This window comes from Vigna unguiculata, chromosome 11 (assembly GCF_037176805.1).
Source record: "Vigna unguiculata cultivar grain cowpea cultivar isolate G323 ecotype 2 chromosome 11, ASM3717680v1, whole genome shotgun sequence".
Lineage (NCBI taxonomy): Eukaryota > Viridiplantae > Streptophyta > Magnoliopsida > Fabales > Fabaceae > Vigna > Vigna unguiculata.
In genome coordinates this window covers 44,833,003-44,853,534 of record NC_140802.1, presented here as the reverse complement: position 1 = coordinate 44,853,534, position 20,532 = coordinate 44,833,003, and the positions used below count along the sequence as shown (strand labels likewise).

Genomic DNA, 20,532 nt, shown 5'->3' with positions numbered 1-20,532 from the left:
ATAAACTTAACCACTAAGCAGTTCATTAGAATCAGATCACATATAATTTTGTGTAATTTTAGAATTGAAAGCCAACAAATGATTTGTATTATTGGAAGGGGTGATATCCGACAACCACAAGAAAAGCCACAAGCCCCACATGCTTTTTCTGTAGGATTCTGCACATATATTATTATTTATTAAGATTTCAAGATTTTATCAGTATAGCACACAATTTAACAGTTGTCGGAGAGATAATTCTCCTTTTTTGAATAAACAGACATAATTTGAGATATAATATTTCTTATTTTTTAAATATTAATGCAAGAGAAAAAGTGTGATTTTAGTTTTGCAAGTGCTGAACAGAATCGAAGTAAAAAGGTAGAGACTGAAAACATGTGGATTGCAGCTCAGGTTTTTGAACAGAGCACGCAGTGTCTCCGAATCGAAGGTACTTTTGTCGTAACGCAAAACACAACACAACGATCAACCATGTGCTGCACGTGGCATCCTTTGATTTGCTGTCTCATTTTCTATTGGGCTTGGCCTGTCCAATTTGCATCCATGTCCTTTCCATAATAATAATAATGATAAAAAAAAAACAGCGTTATTTCACATTAACTAACATTCAGCATCTCAATAAACGTATATGAGAATATCCTCACAATCAATTAATACTAATAATAATAATTACAATGATGCAAGGAACATTTCATTTCACCCACTTGCAAGAAAAGAAAACATAAAATATGATGTTTTAATTTATTGTGCATGCTAAAAATTCGATTAAAATCCAGTTAGATTAATACGTAAGTGAAACTACAAAATTCAAAACTTTATTGCACCATCAGATCCACTGGCCTTTCCTAAATCACAAAAACAAAATCTGCAGTATATTATTGGAGAGGAGAATTTCACTTCATACAAAATTTCTTTTTCTGTATATTTGGATTGAACATAACAAATTAAGAATCTACACATGGAAATTATGAGTTGAAAGAGTCCTGTTCTGAGAGTGCCACCAAACACCTCAGAATTGAGTCCAAAAAAACAGAACATCACCTTAGCCAGCCACCATTCAAACGTGAGACTCTCACTCTGTTTTTGTGTTCTCTGTTCCGTTTGTGTGTGTGTGTGTTGTTGGGGTGCATTATCATGATGGGTGGCAGCGAGGATCCGAACAACAAAGGCGATTCTCCATTCGAATCCTCGGCAACGCAACCCTTTCTGTCGAAACCCTCGTACCCTTCATCGGCATCTTCGGCGGTGGAAGAAGAATCGGAGTCAAACCAGCAATACCTTCACATCACTTACAATTCAGGTCCTCGCTCCTTCAAGGACCTCCCTTTCCTCATCCTCTTCCTTCTCTTCGTCATCTCCACCTTCGCCTTCGGCATCTTCGCCGTCTTCCACCGCAACGACAACTACCCTTCTCTCTCATCTTTCTCCTACGACCCCACCTCCTCCTCCTGCGTCCTAAACCCTTCTTCCACTTCTTCCTCCCTTTCCTCGTGGCTTTCCCTCGATTCTTCCTCGCACTTGGTCAAGGGTCTCATATGGACCCTCGTCATCACCTTCGTTCTCAGCATTCCCTTGTGCTGGGCTCTGCTTCTCTTACTCAAGCATTACACCAAACAAATTGTCTACGCTGCGATTCCCTTCTTCATCGCCATCCCTATTTTCCTCAACGTCTATTGGTTCGTCGCATGCACCCTCGGCTCGTCTTGCAGCACCGCTTTCCCCCTCGCGTATCGGGTTATCGTCATGGTCTTCGTCTTCTTGGTGATTGGGGTCGTCGTGTGGATCTTGGTTGTGAATTGGCATCGCGTGGAGCTCACTGTCAGCATAATCGGGGTCGCTTCCCACGCACTTTCCAGGAATTTGAACTTGTTCGGGGTGCTGCCTTGTTTGATCGTCGGGCTTCTCGCGTATTACGTGCCAATAGTGGTTTTCATGGTGTTTTCGAAGTTTAATGGGAAGATTGCGGTGAAGAATTTGGAGAGCGGATATGCTTGTGTGTGGAAGGAAGATTCGTGGGTTCCTGCTTATTTTGCTTTGGCTATTCTCACCATGTTGTGGTCTGCGGCAGCTATGATTGAAGCTCAAGTTTATGTCATCAGTGGCACTATAGCTAATTGGTATTTCACTAAGGATCATGAAACTCCTAAGCGGAGTATTCGAACTTCTCTCAGGTCAACATTGTTGTTGTTACCTTACATTTGTTTGCTTATATCATGCTTCATCTGGACTTCACTGTTAGATTGGATTAAATTGCGTGCTTTGATTTGCTTACAATACATCTTTTGTTTTTTATATATAAATTTTCACTTCAGAAATTCTTACTCCGGAAGCCCATTGTTAAAGTGCTTGGTTTGAAATGTTTTCTTTGATTCCATTTTCAGTAATTGTTTAGCTCTTGCTGGTTGCTTTGAAAATTTCTCAGTTCAAGATTGCTCTTACCTGTTGTGCGTCTTTTAGCTTCTGAATATATATTATAGGGGTTCCCTCTGGTGTGTACTCGTTGATTGGCTGATAGGATTACTGATGGAAAGAAGTGTTCAACTGTGTTGAATGGTTGGTTGCTTTTCATTTAGGAAGACATTGACTGTGGGAATTTGGCTTGCAGAAATGCTTTTGGTCCTTCTTCTGGCACCATATGTTTGTCGGGGTTGCTTATCTTTGTTGTTCGAATGGTGCGTTCTGCGGTTGACAGTGCAAGACAAGAGGATATTACCGGGATAGTGAACCTTGTTCTGCGGTGCTGTGTAAACGCCTTAATGACAGCAGTTGATTTTCTCAACAAGTTCACCATAAACTTTGCTGCAATAACTGGTGAAGCCTATTGCTCTTCTGCAAGGATGACATATGAACTACTGAGACGCAATCTTCTCTCTGCTGTTTTCGTGGAGACCATCTCATCTCGTATTCTGGCGGGCATTGTTTTTGTCTTTTCTGCAACATACACAATAGTGGTACGTGATGATGATATCGTATTTTGTATTAGAAATGTCCACTGATATATATGTTCTTAGCATGAAATAATTTCTATAGTAGTAACGAAAGTTAGGTTTTGGTATAAAAATTTTACGAAATTGAAACTTTCTATCATGCCAATAGTAGATAGTTAGTAGAGTTAATGCTCCTATAAAGACTGTGATAAGTGCTAATTAATACCAATGTAAACTATTTCAGCCAGTAATTTATTAAGATGGAAATAATTGAAGACAAAGAATTCTTGCTAGTGTTTAGAAAAAAAATGAAAGAAACAGGGTACAAAATCCCATTCTCTTCATCCTACAAATTTGTGTTCAATCCATCCATGCGAGCCAAATGATGAAATTATAGTTTGAACCAACGACATTAGATTAAGCTCAGCTCCTTGACGCAAGACAATGACTCAAATTAATAGTTATAACTCTCCCTAACAATGTCTAATTCGATTAGGACTCAATCCCATTCTTTTCATCCTACAAATTTGAGTTCAATTCATGCAAGCCAAATGATGAAATTATGGTTTGAACCTACGAAATTAAATTAAAGCTCAGTTCCTTGACTGAAGACCATGACTCATTAATATTTATAATTCCCTAGACAATGACTAACTTGATTAGGACTTAAGCACAAGAGAAGAGTCTAATCAAAGAAACTAGTTCATTAGGTGGGAGAGTCTCAAGATTTAAGTACTGTATCAAGTAGTTTATTTTACTCAATATGGGACTCCATGAAATTTCACAAATCCTAATACCTAGACTCACCCATACATTTGGCAAACAATTTCAGTTCTAGTCTATGCCCAATGTTCCAGTTGCCACAACCTACGATCAATTTGCTATACCCAAAAACTAAAGAAATACTAAAAGTAACAAGAAAGATGCACAAATTTCACGGACTAAACTTGTATAAACAGTTTCGGATAACATAAAGATTCAATTTAAGCTCATTAACCTTATTTAGCCTAGAGTGGGTTACACAAGGAAAAAATGGATTATGGAAAGGGTAGAATGAATGTATTTTTGCTCCAAGATCCTTTCCCAAGAACTCTAGAGCTTGAAGAATGTTTTGGAACTCTTTGGGATCTTATTACCTCTGTTCCCTCAGGTAAAATCTAACCCATTGAGTTGGAACATACCAAACCCTATTGTATACACTCTTCTCCTTATCAACTTGAAACTGAGAAGTTGTTTACTTTCGGGTAAAATCCAACCCATTGAGTTGGAACATACCAACCCACGTTGTATATCATCCTCGGCTCCAGACAGAGGATTGTATCTTCATAGGAATTAGGCCAACCAGTAGGAACCTGAGCTTTTACAAAACTACCACACTTACGAATAGAATGCCACTCAAATATAAATTGTTGACATATTGGATCAAGTCTTTGATAAATCGGTCATGATACTGGATAGCTTGGAAACCAAATGTGTGACAATTTGTTTGACAACTTGCAAGTTACAACATTTTTGTCCATTAACATCTCTACACTTTTACTAGGTAGCCATAACTTGATGTCAATTTATACTTCATTTCTTCGTAATTGTTTTGAGGTCAAAAGGAGGTTGCGGAGGATACAAGTCAGTTTGATTGAAACTTCATTTTCTGATAAAACTCCAGGCTCCCGGAAATAATGTCCTAAAAATTAATATGAACCGTTCTTTTCCGTTTTGAGATAAAAAGCTCGTCGGTTAATTAATGGATTTGGTTATTCTCTCCATTTAATGCATTGTTACTAGTTTGTTTAACTGTTCTATCATTATTTTATGTTTCCCATATCAATGTTTGTCTTGATTGTTTATGTATAACCAGGCCTGTGTTATCTTAAAAGCTGGTACCAATCTTGGGAGTGATTCATATTTTGTGGCTGCAATGGCATGGGTGCTACTGATAGTAGTGTTGGGTTACCTGGTGCATGTGCTAGACAATGTAATCGACACAATTTACATCTGCTATGCGATTGACCGTGATAGAGGAGAGGTTTGTAAACAAGATGTTCATGAGGTTTACGTTCACCTACCCATTAGTAGAAGTCTCAGACAATCTGTTACCCCAAGAACTCTAGGTGTGTAAATAGTTATTGAGATTCAAATGTTTTTTATTCCTGAGATTGCTATTCTATGGACAGTGTGGAGTTAGAAGTATCTGTGGCTTCTCAGCCTATTGTGCATTCTCCTGAATGCTTCTATTAATTTTTGTTTTTAATTTTTTCTAATTTAGTTAATCTGAAACTTGACTTCAGTTTTGTGTAACCTGAATCTTGTATATTTTATTTTTGGAAAGTGACACTCACACTGTTAATCAGAAAGATTGTTCGGAGGAGAACTAAGCAAAATTTGTATTGCTTTTGTGGCGCATTCACTCTCGTTTGTTTGGTTCATTGATTTGCTTTGATCCTCTTTAGGCGTTTGTATAAGCTTCAAGTATTTATGTGTTAAAAAGAACTCCTCAACTTAATGCTTTTTGCAAATTGATTGTTGATTAGGTTGTTTCACAAATGAATAGGAAATTGAAATGAATTTTGAGGTGTCTCATCTACAACAACAAATCATTTAGTATACGGGTTATATTCATCAAAACGATATGATTATGTGTTAATGTAATTTTGAATTTTCTTTATAATATAGGAAATAATAATTAAGGGAGATTAAATGTAACATTAATAGATATTAAATATTAGTTATTGAGAGTTAATATAGCATGTAGATGATGTTGTGTAATTCATTCTAAGAAAGGAAATTAATAGATATTATTTACAATTTGTATAAATAATAAAATCTATTTAGTTATTTTCACTGTTCCTATACGTTTTTTGAAAACATAACAAATAAAAAAATGTGATATTTTATATTAATTTGCGAAACTAAAACTTTTATAAAATAAAAACAAACTTGACAAAATCACCTTGTGGAGAGTTGTGATTCACTGTACATGTTAATTGATCCAACAATCTCGCTGGAGAGCGCATACTTTTTTTTTTTAAGTAACAATAAAAATATATTTTTTCTGTGCTTTTGGACTGTGCTTTTTTTTTTTTTTTCTCGCGCTTAAAATCTGTGAATGTGCATTGTAAGTGTAACAATAATTCGATATTCTCCAACAATAATTGGTGAAATATGATCCATGAAACTGAATGAGTGAATGCATAATAATTGGTGATTTTTGGGCAAGATTTTAGAAGGAGAAGGTTGAGGAAATCATTCTACAGTACAGTAAACATTTCTTTCCTTAAATCCACATTTTGATACAAGTTTGACGTAAATTTAATTGGAATCCAAATTTATAAAATTTTAAGAATTATATTATTAAAAATATATAATTACATATAAGTGTTAAGAATTTCTAAGCGAATGTTTAGTGTAATCTAACATTCCAAATACTTTTACTAATTTTCTAAATAAAAATATAATTATGCGTGGTAGATTTTTTTTTATTCTAAAATGTCATTGATTGAAACTATACAATTTTAAACTATGACATTTTCTTGTAAGAGATGAAACATTATCCGATCTCCTCTTACTAATTTTTTTCTTTTTTTTTTGCATATATCTTCTTGAATCATGTTTTATTTTTATAATTTTTATAAAATATTTAATTAAGTAATTTCTTTCAACTATTATTCTTATTCTTTCTTGCAGCAATTAATGCATTTTATTTTATTTAAAAAAAACATTTGATTAATACAATAAATGCTTTTAATTCTTAATTAAAAATTGAATTCATCGTATATCTTAAACTTTAATATATTTTTTTCTCAAAATTTAATAAATAATTTCTTTTTATTTCACGACAAAGGAGTTTCACGTACTCAAATTTAAAAAATTATATTTATTTATTTTTAAAATTTAAAAACTAAATTATATTCTACTAAACCAAAAATAATTTCAATTTCACCTTAAAAAAACTAGAAATATATTTAACTCACATTCTCAATAACAAAATTACAACATCATTCTTTTCAAAAACTCATTACCAACTCTTATCCAAAAACAAAACAACAATTAACACTGGCTAGATATGTATAAGGTGAATTTAACTTCATGGTAAATAACATAGTTAAAAAGGTGAGTTAAAAAAGGCCACATTCCTTAAGCACTTCATCTAGGTATTGTCATACTCTTCTTTCCTTTATCTTCAAAATGAAATCATAAAGAATGAAGAAAAAGAAGAAATTTATGAGTTTCAGAGAGAAATTTAAAAACAAAGTTGTTTGATTCTTGGATCCCATCACGTGAAAGCTGGCACCGGCAAAGTGGCAGTGTCAATTATTTTATTTATGTCTCTTGCTGGTCCTTCCTCTCTAAAGAAATAAGCCACATCATTCAAAATCTCGAATTCATGTATAAACTGCTTTTTCTCAACCATGGCTTCTCTGCATAAAGTTTGATATATTACAGAGGTTGTGGCAATTCCATAACTACATTTTTTACTCACAAAGTTTCATATTTTCAGAACCAAAAGCTTCTCTTTGCTTGGCATGCTGGTAAAGGAAAATGATAAGCTGATAAAACAATCATAACTACGTACCCAGATGAGATTCCTCACCAAACTGAACACTGCAGATTCACCAGTGAGGTCCAACGTAATATGTTGAACATATATATCAAGCATGCATAACACAGGTCAGAATTCAGCTAAATGGGTTTCACTTTTCAGGACCATTTTTGTGAACACATAATTTCTTTGTGTTGTTGTATTCTCTTTAAATACCATTTCCATTGGAAGCATCGCAAATTATATATATATATATATATATATATATATATATATATATATATATATATATATATATATATATATATATATATATATATTTGCATACTAGGATAACTACACGGCCAAAACTGCCTAAGTATAGTCCCACAAATAGCAACAGTACATGAGTAACCGGTTAAACATATCACATAGCGGTCCAGGCCGCCTACTTCAAAGAATAATATATAATGATGAGTCGCTAACTCCAAACTTAAGATATGGAAAACAAAGCCTCTAGTACCGACACGCTAACAAAGAATTTGGGCTTGACCCAGGCCCATATAGAATCTGAATGTTGGCCCAACGTAGGTAAGGGGGCTCGGCCCATGAGGATGACATACATAATTAATAACTCTATAAATACGCATGGACCTCAACAATTAAGGGGTACACTTTCATTAATTTCCTAATCTGAGATTTGACTTTGGAAAACCTTCTTGCTGACTTGATCGTCGGAGCCCTTTCTACAAGTAATCCTCTTAGGGTCCAAACCGTCCACGCTAGAAGATGACATGTGCAAGTTGAGAAGGAGCCTGCTCGAGAGGCCAAGGATCGAGGTAAAACATTGTTTGTGTTCCCTAATATCTCTTATTTATTTCCGCAGGAACATATATATTAATGTGGGTGAGAATACTAGTGAGTCTAAATCTCACATTGAGTAGAAATGAGAAAATTGAATACCATAAGTGACTGAACTATAAATTTATTGTCTTAACCTTTTAAGTTAAGAGAGTTATTATTGATTTAAAATGGAATTCGTATATTTTTCTTAAATAAGAGATACAAATAAAAGAAAAAGGTATGATATGAAAAGTAACAACTGTGTGTAAAAATTAGAATTTTTTTAGTCCGTGTATTATATCTATTTCTACATTTCATTTAGGTAAAGGTAATATTATATGCAAAAACTAGAATGTAACTCAATTATGATCTAAAACGTTCATTGAGATTGATTTTAAATTTGATTTCATTTCATGTTATTTGTAAGATCATGGCTGCACCAACTCTGCAGGTGGTTTATGGTGCAGAAAAACTAATAATACTCCATTCATGTAATTTTCATGTATCCTTTCGATCATAGTTTCAAAACCATTCCTTATTTCTTCATGCAATTGACTATCATTTGTTGGTGGCAGAACCTTATTATTAGTAACACCACCGACACATAACTCATTGTTCCACCATTTCTTTTGATACGTGATCAATTTTTGTTAGAATTCTTTTTCAATCTCACTTTTTCGCCGTTACAATTGTTGTTTTATAAGGCTATTATTAGGATCATTTTCCTTTGCAAATCCTTCAAACTAATCTCCTAAATGTCAATGAAAGAGTTGAACCTATAATCACTCTCATCCTCTCTTCAAAACTTTACTACTAGTTCAACCTTATAGCTTCAATGTTAGATTTAGTAATTTTGTTATGAAAATGATGTTTTGATGAGATTCCAGAATTCCCAAATCTAACTTTTTCAGTTTCTTGGTGTGAACAAAGATAATAAACTGAGTCTAGAGTTAGAATGGAATGAGATGAGTGTTGCCTAATGTTGACAAGTGAGATAAACATTTAATCAGAAGATATACATGCATAAGGTCCAACAAGATAAAGTTAGCGTATATTATTTGGTGTTGTTTTGTGAAATTGAGGATCATGATGCACCACAAGACCGAGTAGTTCCATGCAGAAGAAGCTTGATCAATATTAAAGGTGTTGTAAGTCTACTTAACATTGTGCTGGTAGGAACAAATCAATGATGCCACCTAAACCTGTGGGGCTAATAGGGTGTTTATGAATTCAAGGGAAGGGCCCTTCGTTCGATATACATGCTTCCCTATTTAGCTGCACAACTTATCTTGCTGGCTATGTCACTGGATTTTAGTGTTTGTAAAATCTCCATTATCCTCTCTCTATCTCTCTCTCTCTCTGAGCTAAAGCAATGCATGTGGGAAAATGTAACATAGTGACATAGAGAACTGAAATGTGTGACTGTGATATTGAATTATGGAAATATAATGTGAAAACAAGATTTGAGTCACTGCATATGTCAGAATTTTTATCGCTGTCTCAATATCAACTAAATGATATGACATTGGTGGCGATGTTAACTCCCTTGGCTTCTTTTTCTTAGACAAATGCATGGGAAAACTTGTGTCTTGGGCTGCCAAATCTCGATCCTCAAAGAAGCATGAGGTGTATCAGAAGAAAGGGATGATTGCCAACTTCAAGTTGCCAAGGGAACTGAATGCTGATTGGGAGAGATGTGGGAAAGATCTACTTACAATACTGAGAGGATTCTCCTGACTAAATTTTGACAACTTTTCTTTATAATTTGAGGTGACATATTCTAAGTGGTTTTGAAATATAGAGAAATAAAAAATGGAATGAAAGATCATTTAGAAGATGTCATCTCAGATTTCAAGAGAAAATTGTCAAAATTTAATTATTAAAAAATCATTTTTCATGTGAGCATGGAAATCTCGTCTTACTAGTCTGATTTTATAAAATTGAGTTAGACTTAAAATTAAGGGTTAAATATGTTTTTGGTCTCTTAACTTTCAGTAAATTTTGGAATTAGTTCATTTTGAAACTTTGGACCAATTTAATCATTCATATTTGGAGATACGTGGATTTAGTCCTTTTAATCAAATTTTGTTAAGTTTATGTGACATTTCAAGCGTGTTTCATAATAGTATTTGACTTAACAAGCAAAAATGTATCAAACAGTGTAAAAGATTCAAATACAATCTTGAAATGCATACGAAACATCAAATAAAGCTAACAAAATTTGATTAAAAGGATTAAATCCAAATATATCCAAAAAATAAGGACTAAATTTGTTCAAAATTTTAAAATGGACTAATTCCAAAAATTATTAAAAGTTAAGGACCAAAAATATATTTAACCCTAAAATTAATTATATACTTAGACTTAAGGAAGTATTTTAGAATTGTCATCTCATTGAATAAAAATAAAATCCATTTATAATATATATGTAGAAATAAACTTCACCTCTTACTTAAACTGAAATCTAAATTCTGAACACAGGTAAACACATGTTTATGATCAAAACTTTTTATATGTATTTTTTTCAGCACCTTATCTGCTTTGCTTTCACGCAAAGACTATTTTCAGAAACAAAAAAGTGTGGGGAGGATTATGTGGGTGTGATCCGAGGTAAATAGTAGGCAGGTTATAGTCAACACTGCAAAACATATTTATGGGCTAAAATACATTGAATTGAATGGTGGGTGTTTTTGTTTGTAGTGAAAACTATATTTAATGCACCTCTTGCCAAGTAGCCTTCCATCAATAACATACATTAATAACTTTCACTTCTTTCATTCTGTGGTCCATTACAACCCAGATACCAATACAACTCTTAATACTTTGCTACAATTATTCACTTCAATTATAAGTTTTTTTTCTCTTCTATTTCATTCATTTTACCACAATTTTTTTTCTAATTGTTTTTTATTTCACCATTTATCTTTTTTTTTCCTTTCAATTACACACATAATAATATTATTTGTCTATATGGTAAAAGTATGCCTTGCATCAGATAATATAAAAATCAATCTAATTGAATTGAACTTATATAATAGGTTTAATTTAATATATAATAGACACAACACATCACATCTTTATGAGGGAAATCAATTAATTTTTATTTTTATTTTTATTTATTTTTTATTGTGTTGTCACTTTGTGTTACAACCTTTGCGTTCGTCCTTCCAACCATGTGTCTCACCATGAAATAAATGTCAGCATCCAATGTATGTATGTGATAATAGTTTCTCTTCTCACGCAAAAATAATGTGATTTTCAAATATATATATATTTTTAGAGGGGATGACGGGACGAGATGTAAATTTGATTATATTCTTTTTATTGTTTGTGTGATAATTTAATTTTATATTTTTTATATTTAACGAGTATGAAATTTTTATTTTATCTTTCATGAGAAATAAATATACTTGTATAAATATTTACTCATTTCTTTATTATTTTAAATATTATTTAAATATTTTTATATGAAAAATAAAAATGATAAAAGAAATGATATAGTTAAATATTTAACGTTAGGAGAATATATATATATATATATATATATATATATATATATATATATATATATATATATTATATATATATATTATTTTTTTCAATATTAAATATATATTAACATTTTAAATTTGATGAAATTATAAAACTGGTTATGGTAACAAGGAAATACTAACAAATAACTGGTTTTTTCCAATTAATTTAGTAAGAAACAAAACTAATAAAAAAGAGTACGTTTTCCTGTAAAAATATATTTCCATATTCCTTAACGGAAATAACTGCTAAATGGATTTAGTTTTTTATATTTAAGATGTTAAAACTTTTAATTTTTTGTTTTCACATTTAATGATTTATATTTACGTTACTTTAGAAGGATTGGAAAGTTTTTATTAAAGGTATGTATAGCTTTTATTAAATTAAAATCAGATTTCCTCAATGAATTAGTTTATTATATTTCTATTGAATTAAAGAAAATCTGAAATAATATTTTTGTTGACAAAATATCCAAGATTTATTACTCATAATATTTTAAAAAATTAAAAAAAATAATTATACGTAATTAATTACTTTATATAAAATACTAAGCACATTTCTTGATTCAATTATGTATTTAATATTGCTTATGCTTTTAATTGACAAGAGTTAATGACAAAGAATGAATATTACAAAAATATTAGAGAATTAAAAATAATTATTTTGTGTTTCTTTAAAACCTATTAACATGTCTGTATGTGAATGGAAATTTAATATATATATATATATATATATATATATATATATATATATATATATATATATATAATAAATATGTGTGTCAAAAAAATTTCTATTAATAAATACCCTTTTTGGAGATATATTTTTTCATTTTAGTTACACGAATCTCAGAAAGTTATTATAATATTAAAATGCTTTTTTCTTTCTAATAATGATATTAGTTAACGTATTAATAAAACAATGTTGAAATATATGTTAAGTTACATTGATAATGAAGGGTATGTATGATATTGCATTGAAAGTATAAACACATAATTTTATTGTTGAGATTGAACTTAGTTTTATCCTGGAACGACAATACATGTGCATTTATAAGAAAATATAATTAAAAAACTTATATTTTTTGCAAATTCAATTACGATTGAATTGTAAGCAATATTTTTTTGTTCTAAATATTTAACCTAATTGTTAAGGAGCTGTAACTTAATTAGTTAAATAGTATGACGGTAAACTCTAATATATTTTTTCAATTCTTATTAATAAAACGAATATTTAACCTCTCGAATTTGAGATATTAATTAAGTTAAAATAACTGTGTGTACTAAGTAATTTCATGCTCAAAAGATAACAAATCTCAGTTAGTAACATTAAATAAAAAGTTTTACTTGAAATTTCATTATTTGAAAATTAAAGTGTCCTTGTTATAGTTGACATTTATGCTTATACACAATTAATTTGTATAAAAAAATCATGAGTTCTTTATTACATTTTAAAATATTAAAATAGCACACAGATTAAGAATTTAAATACAAATCCACTAATGTTACTGTTTCTATATTAAATATTTGCATTAATTTCGTAAATATATTAGTTTTTATATCAATAACTGAACCATTTTATTTATTTATTTATTTTATTTAAAGTATATTTTTATCAAAAAATATTGTTTATGTAAATAATTAATGATGTTTACGTATTTACTTAAATTTAAAATTTTGTTGTGGTCACAAAAGTAAATAGGAAAATCTGCTAAGTAAATAACCTTTGTAAACAATAAAGGCAAGTTAGTCATAATATTGTTTAGTTAAAAATTTCATTAACTTCACGATTGAATATGTTAATCAATGTGAAATTATTTTTGTTTATTTATTAGTTATTAAATATCTCTATACAAAGGTGTTTATGTTATACGAAAAAAATGGTTAAATATATTTTTGTTCTTTTAATTTTCACGAATTATAATTTGTCTTTTTTTTTGAAAATTTAGACAAATTTAGTTCTTTATTTATAGAAATATGTAAATTTAATTTTTTTAACCGAATTCTGTTAAATTTATTTTACATTTTAAACATATTTCGTAGTTCATATTGAGGTGAAAATGTGCAAAATTGTGTAAACAACTCAAATCCTATCATGAAAAATTCTTGAAACATTAAATAAACTTAATAAAATTTGGTTAAAATGACTAAATTTATACAATCTCAAAAATTTGGAGACTAAATTGAATTAAAATTTTATAAAAAAGCTAATTCTAATTCTCAATGAAAATTAGGGGACAAAAAACATTTTAATAAAATATATATATTATATATAGGATATTAAGGAAATTTTTATGCAAGTTGAAAAAGAAATTAGTTTGCTCAACTATTTTTGAACAAGATGTAAGTTCTTAACTTGATCTACTAGAGTTTGGTGGTTTGTAAGTATGTTTTATTTTATATTTATTAAACACAATTAAAATGAATTGATTCGATTATTTATATAACATTACTCTCAAAATGTTCATTTATTTCATCAAATGTTATTATAAATATACTACTTGAAAATTAAAGTCAACTTACAACCAATAAATAACATTATCGAATAACATTCTGATATTTAAAAATAATAAATAATTATAACAAAAATTTATAACATATTATAAAAACTTAATAAAAAATTATTGTACGGTTGAATACACTTTCAACCAAATCGAATCCACGGATTAAGTAATTAGTATTTAATTTGATACCTATTTAAAAAATTAATTTTTTTCCAATCTAATTTTATTCAATCAAATCCTTATGAACTAGATTGATTCATAAACCGAAATATTTCTTTCCTTCTTTATATATATATATATATATATATATATATATATATATATATATATATATATATATATATATATATATATATATATATATATATATATAATTCCTTCAAAATACTAACAAATGAAGGTATTTTTAATTTATGATGACCATTCCATGTCATTTAATTAGGAAATGTCTATAATTCAATTTTTCACCTTCAATTAATTCAATATTTTCTATCATCTGAAGTACTGAAAAAAGGTTTTAATACTTATATATTATTGGTATGAAAAATGTAGCTAACATATTATTATATTATTATAAAAATAAATAAACTCTTTATATATGAATCTACGACAGAATTAACAGCAAAAAAAGTTATTTTTCACTGTTTAATGCAACTAACCCATTTTCACTTAAGAAAATTGATAATTATAGGTAAAACACGTTTAAATATAAAATAAATAATACGTTAAATTAATTTATTAAATTATGAATGGTAATTAAATTTATAAATTTTTAATTTTTTGTAAAATTACTAAACAGGCATTAATTCAATATTTGAATTAATTTGTATAGGCTGAGATCAAATTAATGAATAATTAATTATTTTGACGATTTATTAAATATAAAAGAGGACACATATGTAAATAAGAGGAAATAGCAATGGCAAACTCGGGGAGACGGTGCTTATATATAGACCCAAGTCTCACTCTTCCTTCAGATTCTTGTCAACTTTCAACGCTCAATAAGAAAAAAGAAAAAGTAAGGGAAACTTTGTTCTGCTTCTCACCTCATAACAATGGCGATGGCGTTCAAAATGGTACCGCTCCGCTGCATCTGTAACCTTTTCTCATTCAATTTCTTCCGATTTAGATAGGAATAGTATGCAAAAGTGTGTGCGGTTCGATTATGCAGATTTCGATGTGTATGTATAGTGTTATAGTGATGAATTGGTTGTGATTTGTGAATTAACAGGCGACTACTGGGATGTGGGTGACGGATGAGTGCAAGAACTCATTCATGGAAATGAAATGGAAGAAGGTGCATAGATACATAGTGTTTAAGATCGATGAAAAGTCAAGGCTTGTGACCGTTGATAAGGTTGGTGGTCCCGGCGAAAGCTACGGTGATCTTGCAGCATCCTTGCCCGACGACGATTGTAGATACGCCGTGTTCGATTTTGATTTTGTCACCGTCGATAACTGCCGGAAGAGCAAGATCTTCTTCATTGCATGGTATCTATATTACTCAAACATTTCCTCAATTAATTAACCTTCTGTTGTTCGTATGTCACGACAATCACCACCACAACCATGGTTATTTGCAACTCACCCTGCACCATTCTTGTATACATTTTGACTCTTTAGGGCGAATAGTGTAATAGGAAAATGGTTTGGGTAATTTAGGTTTTTTTTTTTAGGTACAAATGCAATTATGGTGGGAATTAAATAATAAGATGATTGATGGGAAAAATTTCAGGTCTCCAACAGCATCAAGGATAAGAGCAAAGATGCTGTATGCAACATCAAAGGATGGGCTGAGAAGAGCTCTGGATGGAATAAGCTATGAAGTTCAGGCCACTGACCCAACTGAGATGGGATTCGATGTAATTCAAGACAGAGCCAAATAAATGCCCTTTTTTAAGTGGGAATCCTGCTCCTAAATTATCTGCTCATCCACCTAGCTAATCAATCAATTAATCCCTCAATCTTACTCTCTTATTTCCAATAATATAATACTTAAATAACTATATCTATATCTATATATATATATATATGGTCCATCCAATGACTCTGTATGACATGTGCTCTTCTTATTTCTTGTTTTTATGCTAGTTTAATTGTGTTGGTTTCGGCACCACTGTGATGTAAGTGGGGCATCTAATCTTCAATCCTTAGTCATGATAATAAGTTATGTGTAATATATGACTGTCGGGTGTATGATAAGTTAAGGGCAACAAACTTTGGTTGCAATCTCTTTAATGATGAAAATTATTGAAAACAATGGATTAGCTCAACTTTTTCACACGGAAAGTTGATACCTTACCATGTTTAACTCACGCTTTTTCATTCATTCTATACATTCTTAACATCCAACTTCTTAATTAACCATTGCAGTTTACTAACAGTGCTCGCTCCTGGATTTCTACAAAACCAGAAACAGTGTCTGAGAAGACCATCAGAATAAATTAACCTTTTACATATCAAAAGTATTTCTCTACTTTTCCAACACCCTGCACTTCTTTTGGGTACAGATAAAGAGAGAGAATATAGCAAGTGCACCACCAATATTTTAGATTAAAAGTAAATCTAATGGTTAAAAAAATCATATTTTACACAAATAAGTGTCTGCAATATTACTTGGACGCTAAACTATCTCTGCTGTCACGTTTTGTTTGTATGACGGGGATTTTCTTTTGACTTTTTCCTTTCGTCTTTATCTTTTAGACAGCCAACAAAATTGAAAAGATGTTGATTGCATGGAATTGTAGTATTTGGTTAATACTTGGGTAAATAATGCACCATCGTTTCTTGACAACACGTTCAAAGGGCTTTTCTATGCTATTAACCCAAATTTCTTGTGCAAAGTACACCAGAAAGATTACAAACAAGTTAGCTAGCCTATCAAGATGGCGATGTGCGTGATTGTCACAGATTGAAAATATCTCTAAGTTAAATTATATATTCCAACATTCATAGCTATCATTCTCAATGCTCTAATGCAAGCAAATGAGTATACATGGCAAGATGCGAAAATATTTAGTACTGTGAATGAATAACTCAGAAAGTACAACCTATCGTAGTGTGTGTCATATATATATATATATATATATATATATATATATATATATTATATTATCTGACTCAAAATGAAAATTGAACCCTAATTTCCTGAAAAAAACAGCAATATGGAAACAGAGGTTGTGTAGTGTTTGTCGGTTAAGGTAATGCAGAGATCTAAATTTCGTAGATGAATTGAGTTGACCGAATTGGGCAATGGTAGTGGGTAGATGGAGCTGGGCCGGGCCGGGCCTCACTGTTTTGATTCTTGGCGGGGCATAACTGAACCTTTTCGATTTCCGTGTCGTTTTCGTGCTGCTGTGGACGCATTAACTTCACCATTCAACCTTATCACCAATTCGTCTTTTTCTACAACCCCACCTCAACTACTCTCCCTTTTTTTTTCTTTGCTAATTGTTCTTACTCAATAATGCTATCATCACATGCCTTTTTAATCATTTGTTGAGCAATAAAACTATATTATTATCATCTAATACTTATTATATATGTGTTAAAAAAAGTATGAAACCTAGGGATCCTACCCTCTATGTATAAAAGCTGAGGAGGAAAAGTGGTGGTGGTTACTGGAATCAAATCGAAGCACCATTGCATGCTAAAACCAGAAATTTTTTTGATAGGGTTTATAGTTCTAGGTATCCGGAAACATTGCTCTTACAAGGAACTCCAAAAACCAATTTATAGCATGATATAAAACAAATCTTACAAGGAGTATTCTAATCATATTACTAACCAACGTCACACATTTAAACTCACTTCCCAACTATCACCATTCCTCGCACTTATGTGGCTGTGTCTCATTCCTTGAAGCTAAATACCAATAAATGCACACTACACTCTGAACTTTAAATATTAATATATATTGAGTATCAAAATAATATTAATTAATTAATTAATAACTTACTTTAATGCAACGGGTTTTGCATTTTAAGAATGTTTTATCCATTTCACAAATATTAACCGGTGGATTTTCTGAGAGAATTTTCAAACATCCTGGTTCTGGATGTGTTTTGTTACATAGTTAAAATTTTTTGGTTAAATTACTCTTTTAGTCTCTTTATTTGTCATAAAATTTCAATTTGGTCCTCATTTTTTAAAAAATGACTCAATTTGGTCATACCGTTAGTTTGACCAGACGGTGTTAAAGTCAACGCCACGTGTCAATTTTTGAGTTTTTAAAATTTTTTTTACACGTGTCACTTCACAGTTGTGCCACGTGTCAAAGTGTAACACGTGGCACAATTGTGAAGTAACATGTGTAAAAATAAAAAAATTCAAAAAATTCAAAAAAACTAAAAATTGACATGTAGCGTTAACACCGTCTGGTCAAAGTTAACTGTGAGGACCAAATTGAGTCATTTTTACGAAAATGAGAACCAAATTGAGACAACAAAAAACTTGAAGATCAAACTGGAATTTCATGACAAATACAATGATAAAAAAGTAATTTAATCAAATTTTTTTGGTAAATATATTGTGGTCGTTTGCCATCATAACCAAAACCAAATAACAGCCACTACTTGTACAAGTTGCCTGGTTTATGATGATCATTGTTGAAATGGACCACAACCCGAAGCCTTTATCAGGGCCTAGTTACTTCCAAATTATTACTGGCCCAGAATGCTGGCCATGCTAATATTGGGCCTCGCTCATATTCAGTTTAGATCTCTTTCAATTTGGACTACAAATTATATATTTATATATCGAGTGTTTCTAGTTTAAATCTCTTTTCAACTTAAGATATAAATAATTTTGAACTCGTTTTTTAATAAATTTTTTAAGCATAATTTATGTTTAATAGCTTGACTTCCCTACTTATATGACTCAAATTGCGGAAGCATGTTTTTTTTTAATGTAATTTATTAATTTAATCTGAATGTAAAAATTAAAATATAGTTGTGTGTGGGGACATATATTCCGTTGAAGCGTGTTGCTTTGTTATCTCTATCCATGGAGTGATTCCGTGGATGGATATAGATTGATTTTGAGGTGCATCAATGGCATATATTCCGAGTTGACTCACCATCTAAACTCGTCGTCAAAGGGTATTAACCACCTTCTGACAAAAACCACTTTCCAGCGCAACCCAAAATAAAGAAAGGCAAAGAAAAAGAATAAGACATGTGTCGGACCAGACCACTCTCGGGGCCGTCAATCACTCAAATCATCACATGTCCTCCCACGCACAAATCTTTCTCCCACGCAATCTCCACCCTTCGTCTCTCTCCATCATGGCCCACACAATCATCTCCCACCGTCCGATTCATGCTCGTGGGACATTGTCTTACTATGTCCCTTGCCTAGTTAAACAGGAGACACACATAAACATTTTCCAATGAAATAAAGTTTATTGCTTTCCACGCGCGACTCTCAAGCGCGTCGATCAACTTTCTTTCCCTGCACTGCTCTAATCAGTTCTGCAATTTGAAAGCATGCGTGCAAGGTTGCTTACTATGTACATACATGGTTGTTACCAAGCCGAGAAAAACAAAATAATTTCACATTTAATTTTATTTATAGTATTCATTACAAATAAATAATAAGCAAAAGTGTAATGATGGTAGAAGTATTGCAATTGGTCTTCGCTTAAATCGGCATTAACTATGATTATCTTCTGATCATTTTCTTTTTCTTTTTCTTTTTCACTTGCTTTACCTTTTTTTTTCTATCTGACTATCTTTTACTCTATATATTATGATAAATTCTCGTGAATATAAATAATAAAGTATCAAATAAACAGTACCAATATTTTGTCGGTTGATGGAAAAATAATATTAAAAAAACATTTCTGTCGGTAGTGTTGGACTTTTTTTTGGGGTTAAAGTCCCTACCAGTTTCCTGTATTGCAAGTAACTTTTGTATACAATTTGTCACCACTTTAGTTATTTTTCATTTTTTTATGTTAAAATTTGAAGATAAGAAAAACGTTTAAGTAACATTAAATAAAAATAAATTATTGGATTAAATTTTAATGTGTAAGTGTAGAATAGTTATTATTATTGGGAATGGTTTAGTTTGAAATACAATAGTACATAGAAGCAGTGTTTAGAATTCCATGACAAACCTTACACTTCCATGAATAGATAAAATATTTATTGGTGAGTCTCCCAATTGGCATGCATGCATGGAAATAAGTGCATGAATTCTCTTAAATGCTC

General features: G+C 30.9%; 2 protein-coding genes across 2 annotated transcripts; both read left to right on the top strand.

The window, feature by feature from the left end:
• Positions 1 to 916: 916 nt before the first annotated feature.
• Positions 917 to 5,278, top strand: LOC114169687 (Plasma-membrane choline transporter family protein). The gene is made up of 3 exons (XM_028054950.2): positions 917 to 2,171; positions 2,606 to 2,951; positions 4,783 to 5,278. The coding sequence occupies exons 1-3, from the start codon at positions 1,135 to 1,137 to the stop codon at positions 5,041 to 5,043; spliced, it is 1,644 nt and encodes a 547-aa protein (XP_027910751.1). The 5' UTR covers positions 917 to 1,134; the 3' UTR covers positions 5,044 to 5,278.
• A 9,999-nt stretch (positions 5,279 to 15,277) lies between these two features.
• On the top strand, positions 15,278 to 16,580 carry LOC114168644 (actin-depolymerizing factor 5). Its single transcript, XM_028053538.2, has 3 exons — positions 15,278 to 15,396; positions 15,552 to 15,811; positions 16,056 to 16,580. The coding sequence occupies exons 1-3, from the start codon at positions 15,376 to 15,378 to the stop codon at positions 16,204 to 16,206; spliced, it is 432 nt and encodes a 143-aa protein (XP_027909339.1). The 5' UTR covers positions 15,278 to 15,375; the 3' UTR covers positions 16,207 to 16,580.
• Positions 16,581 to 20,532: the final 3,952 nt, after the last annotated feature.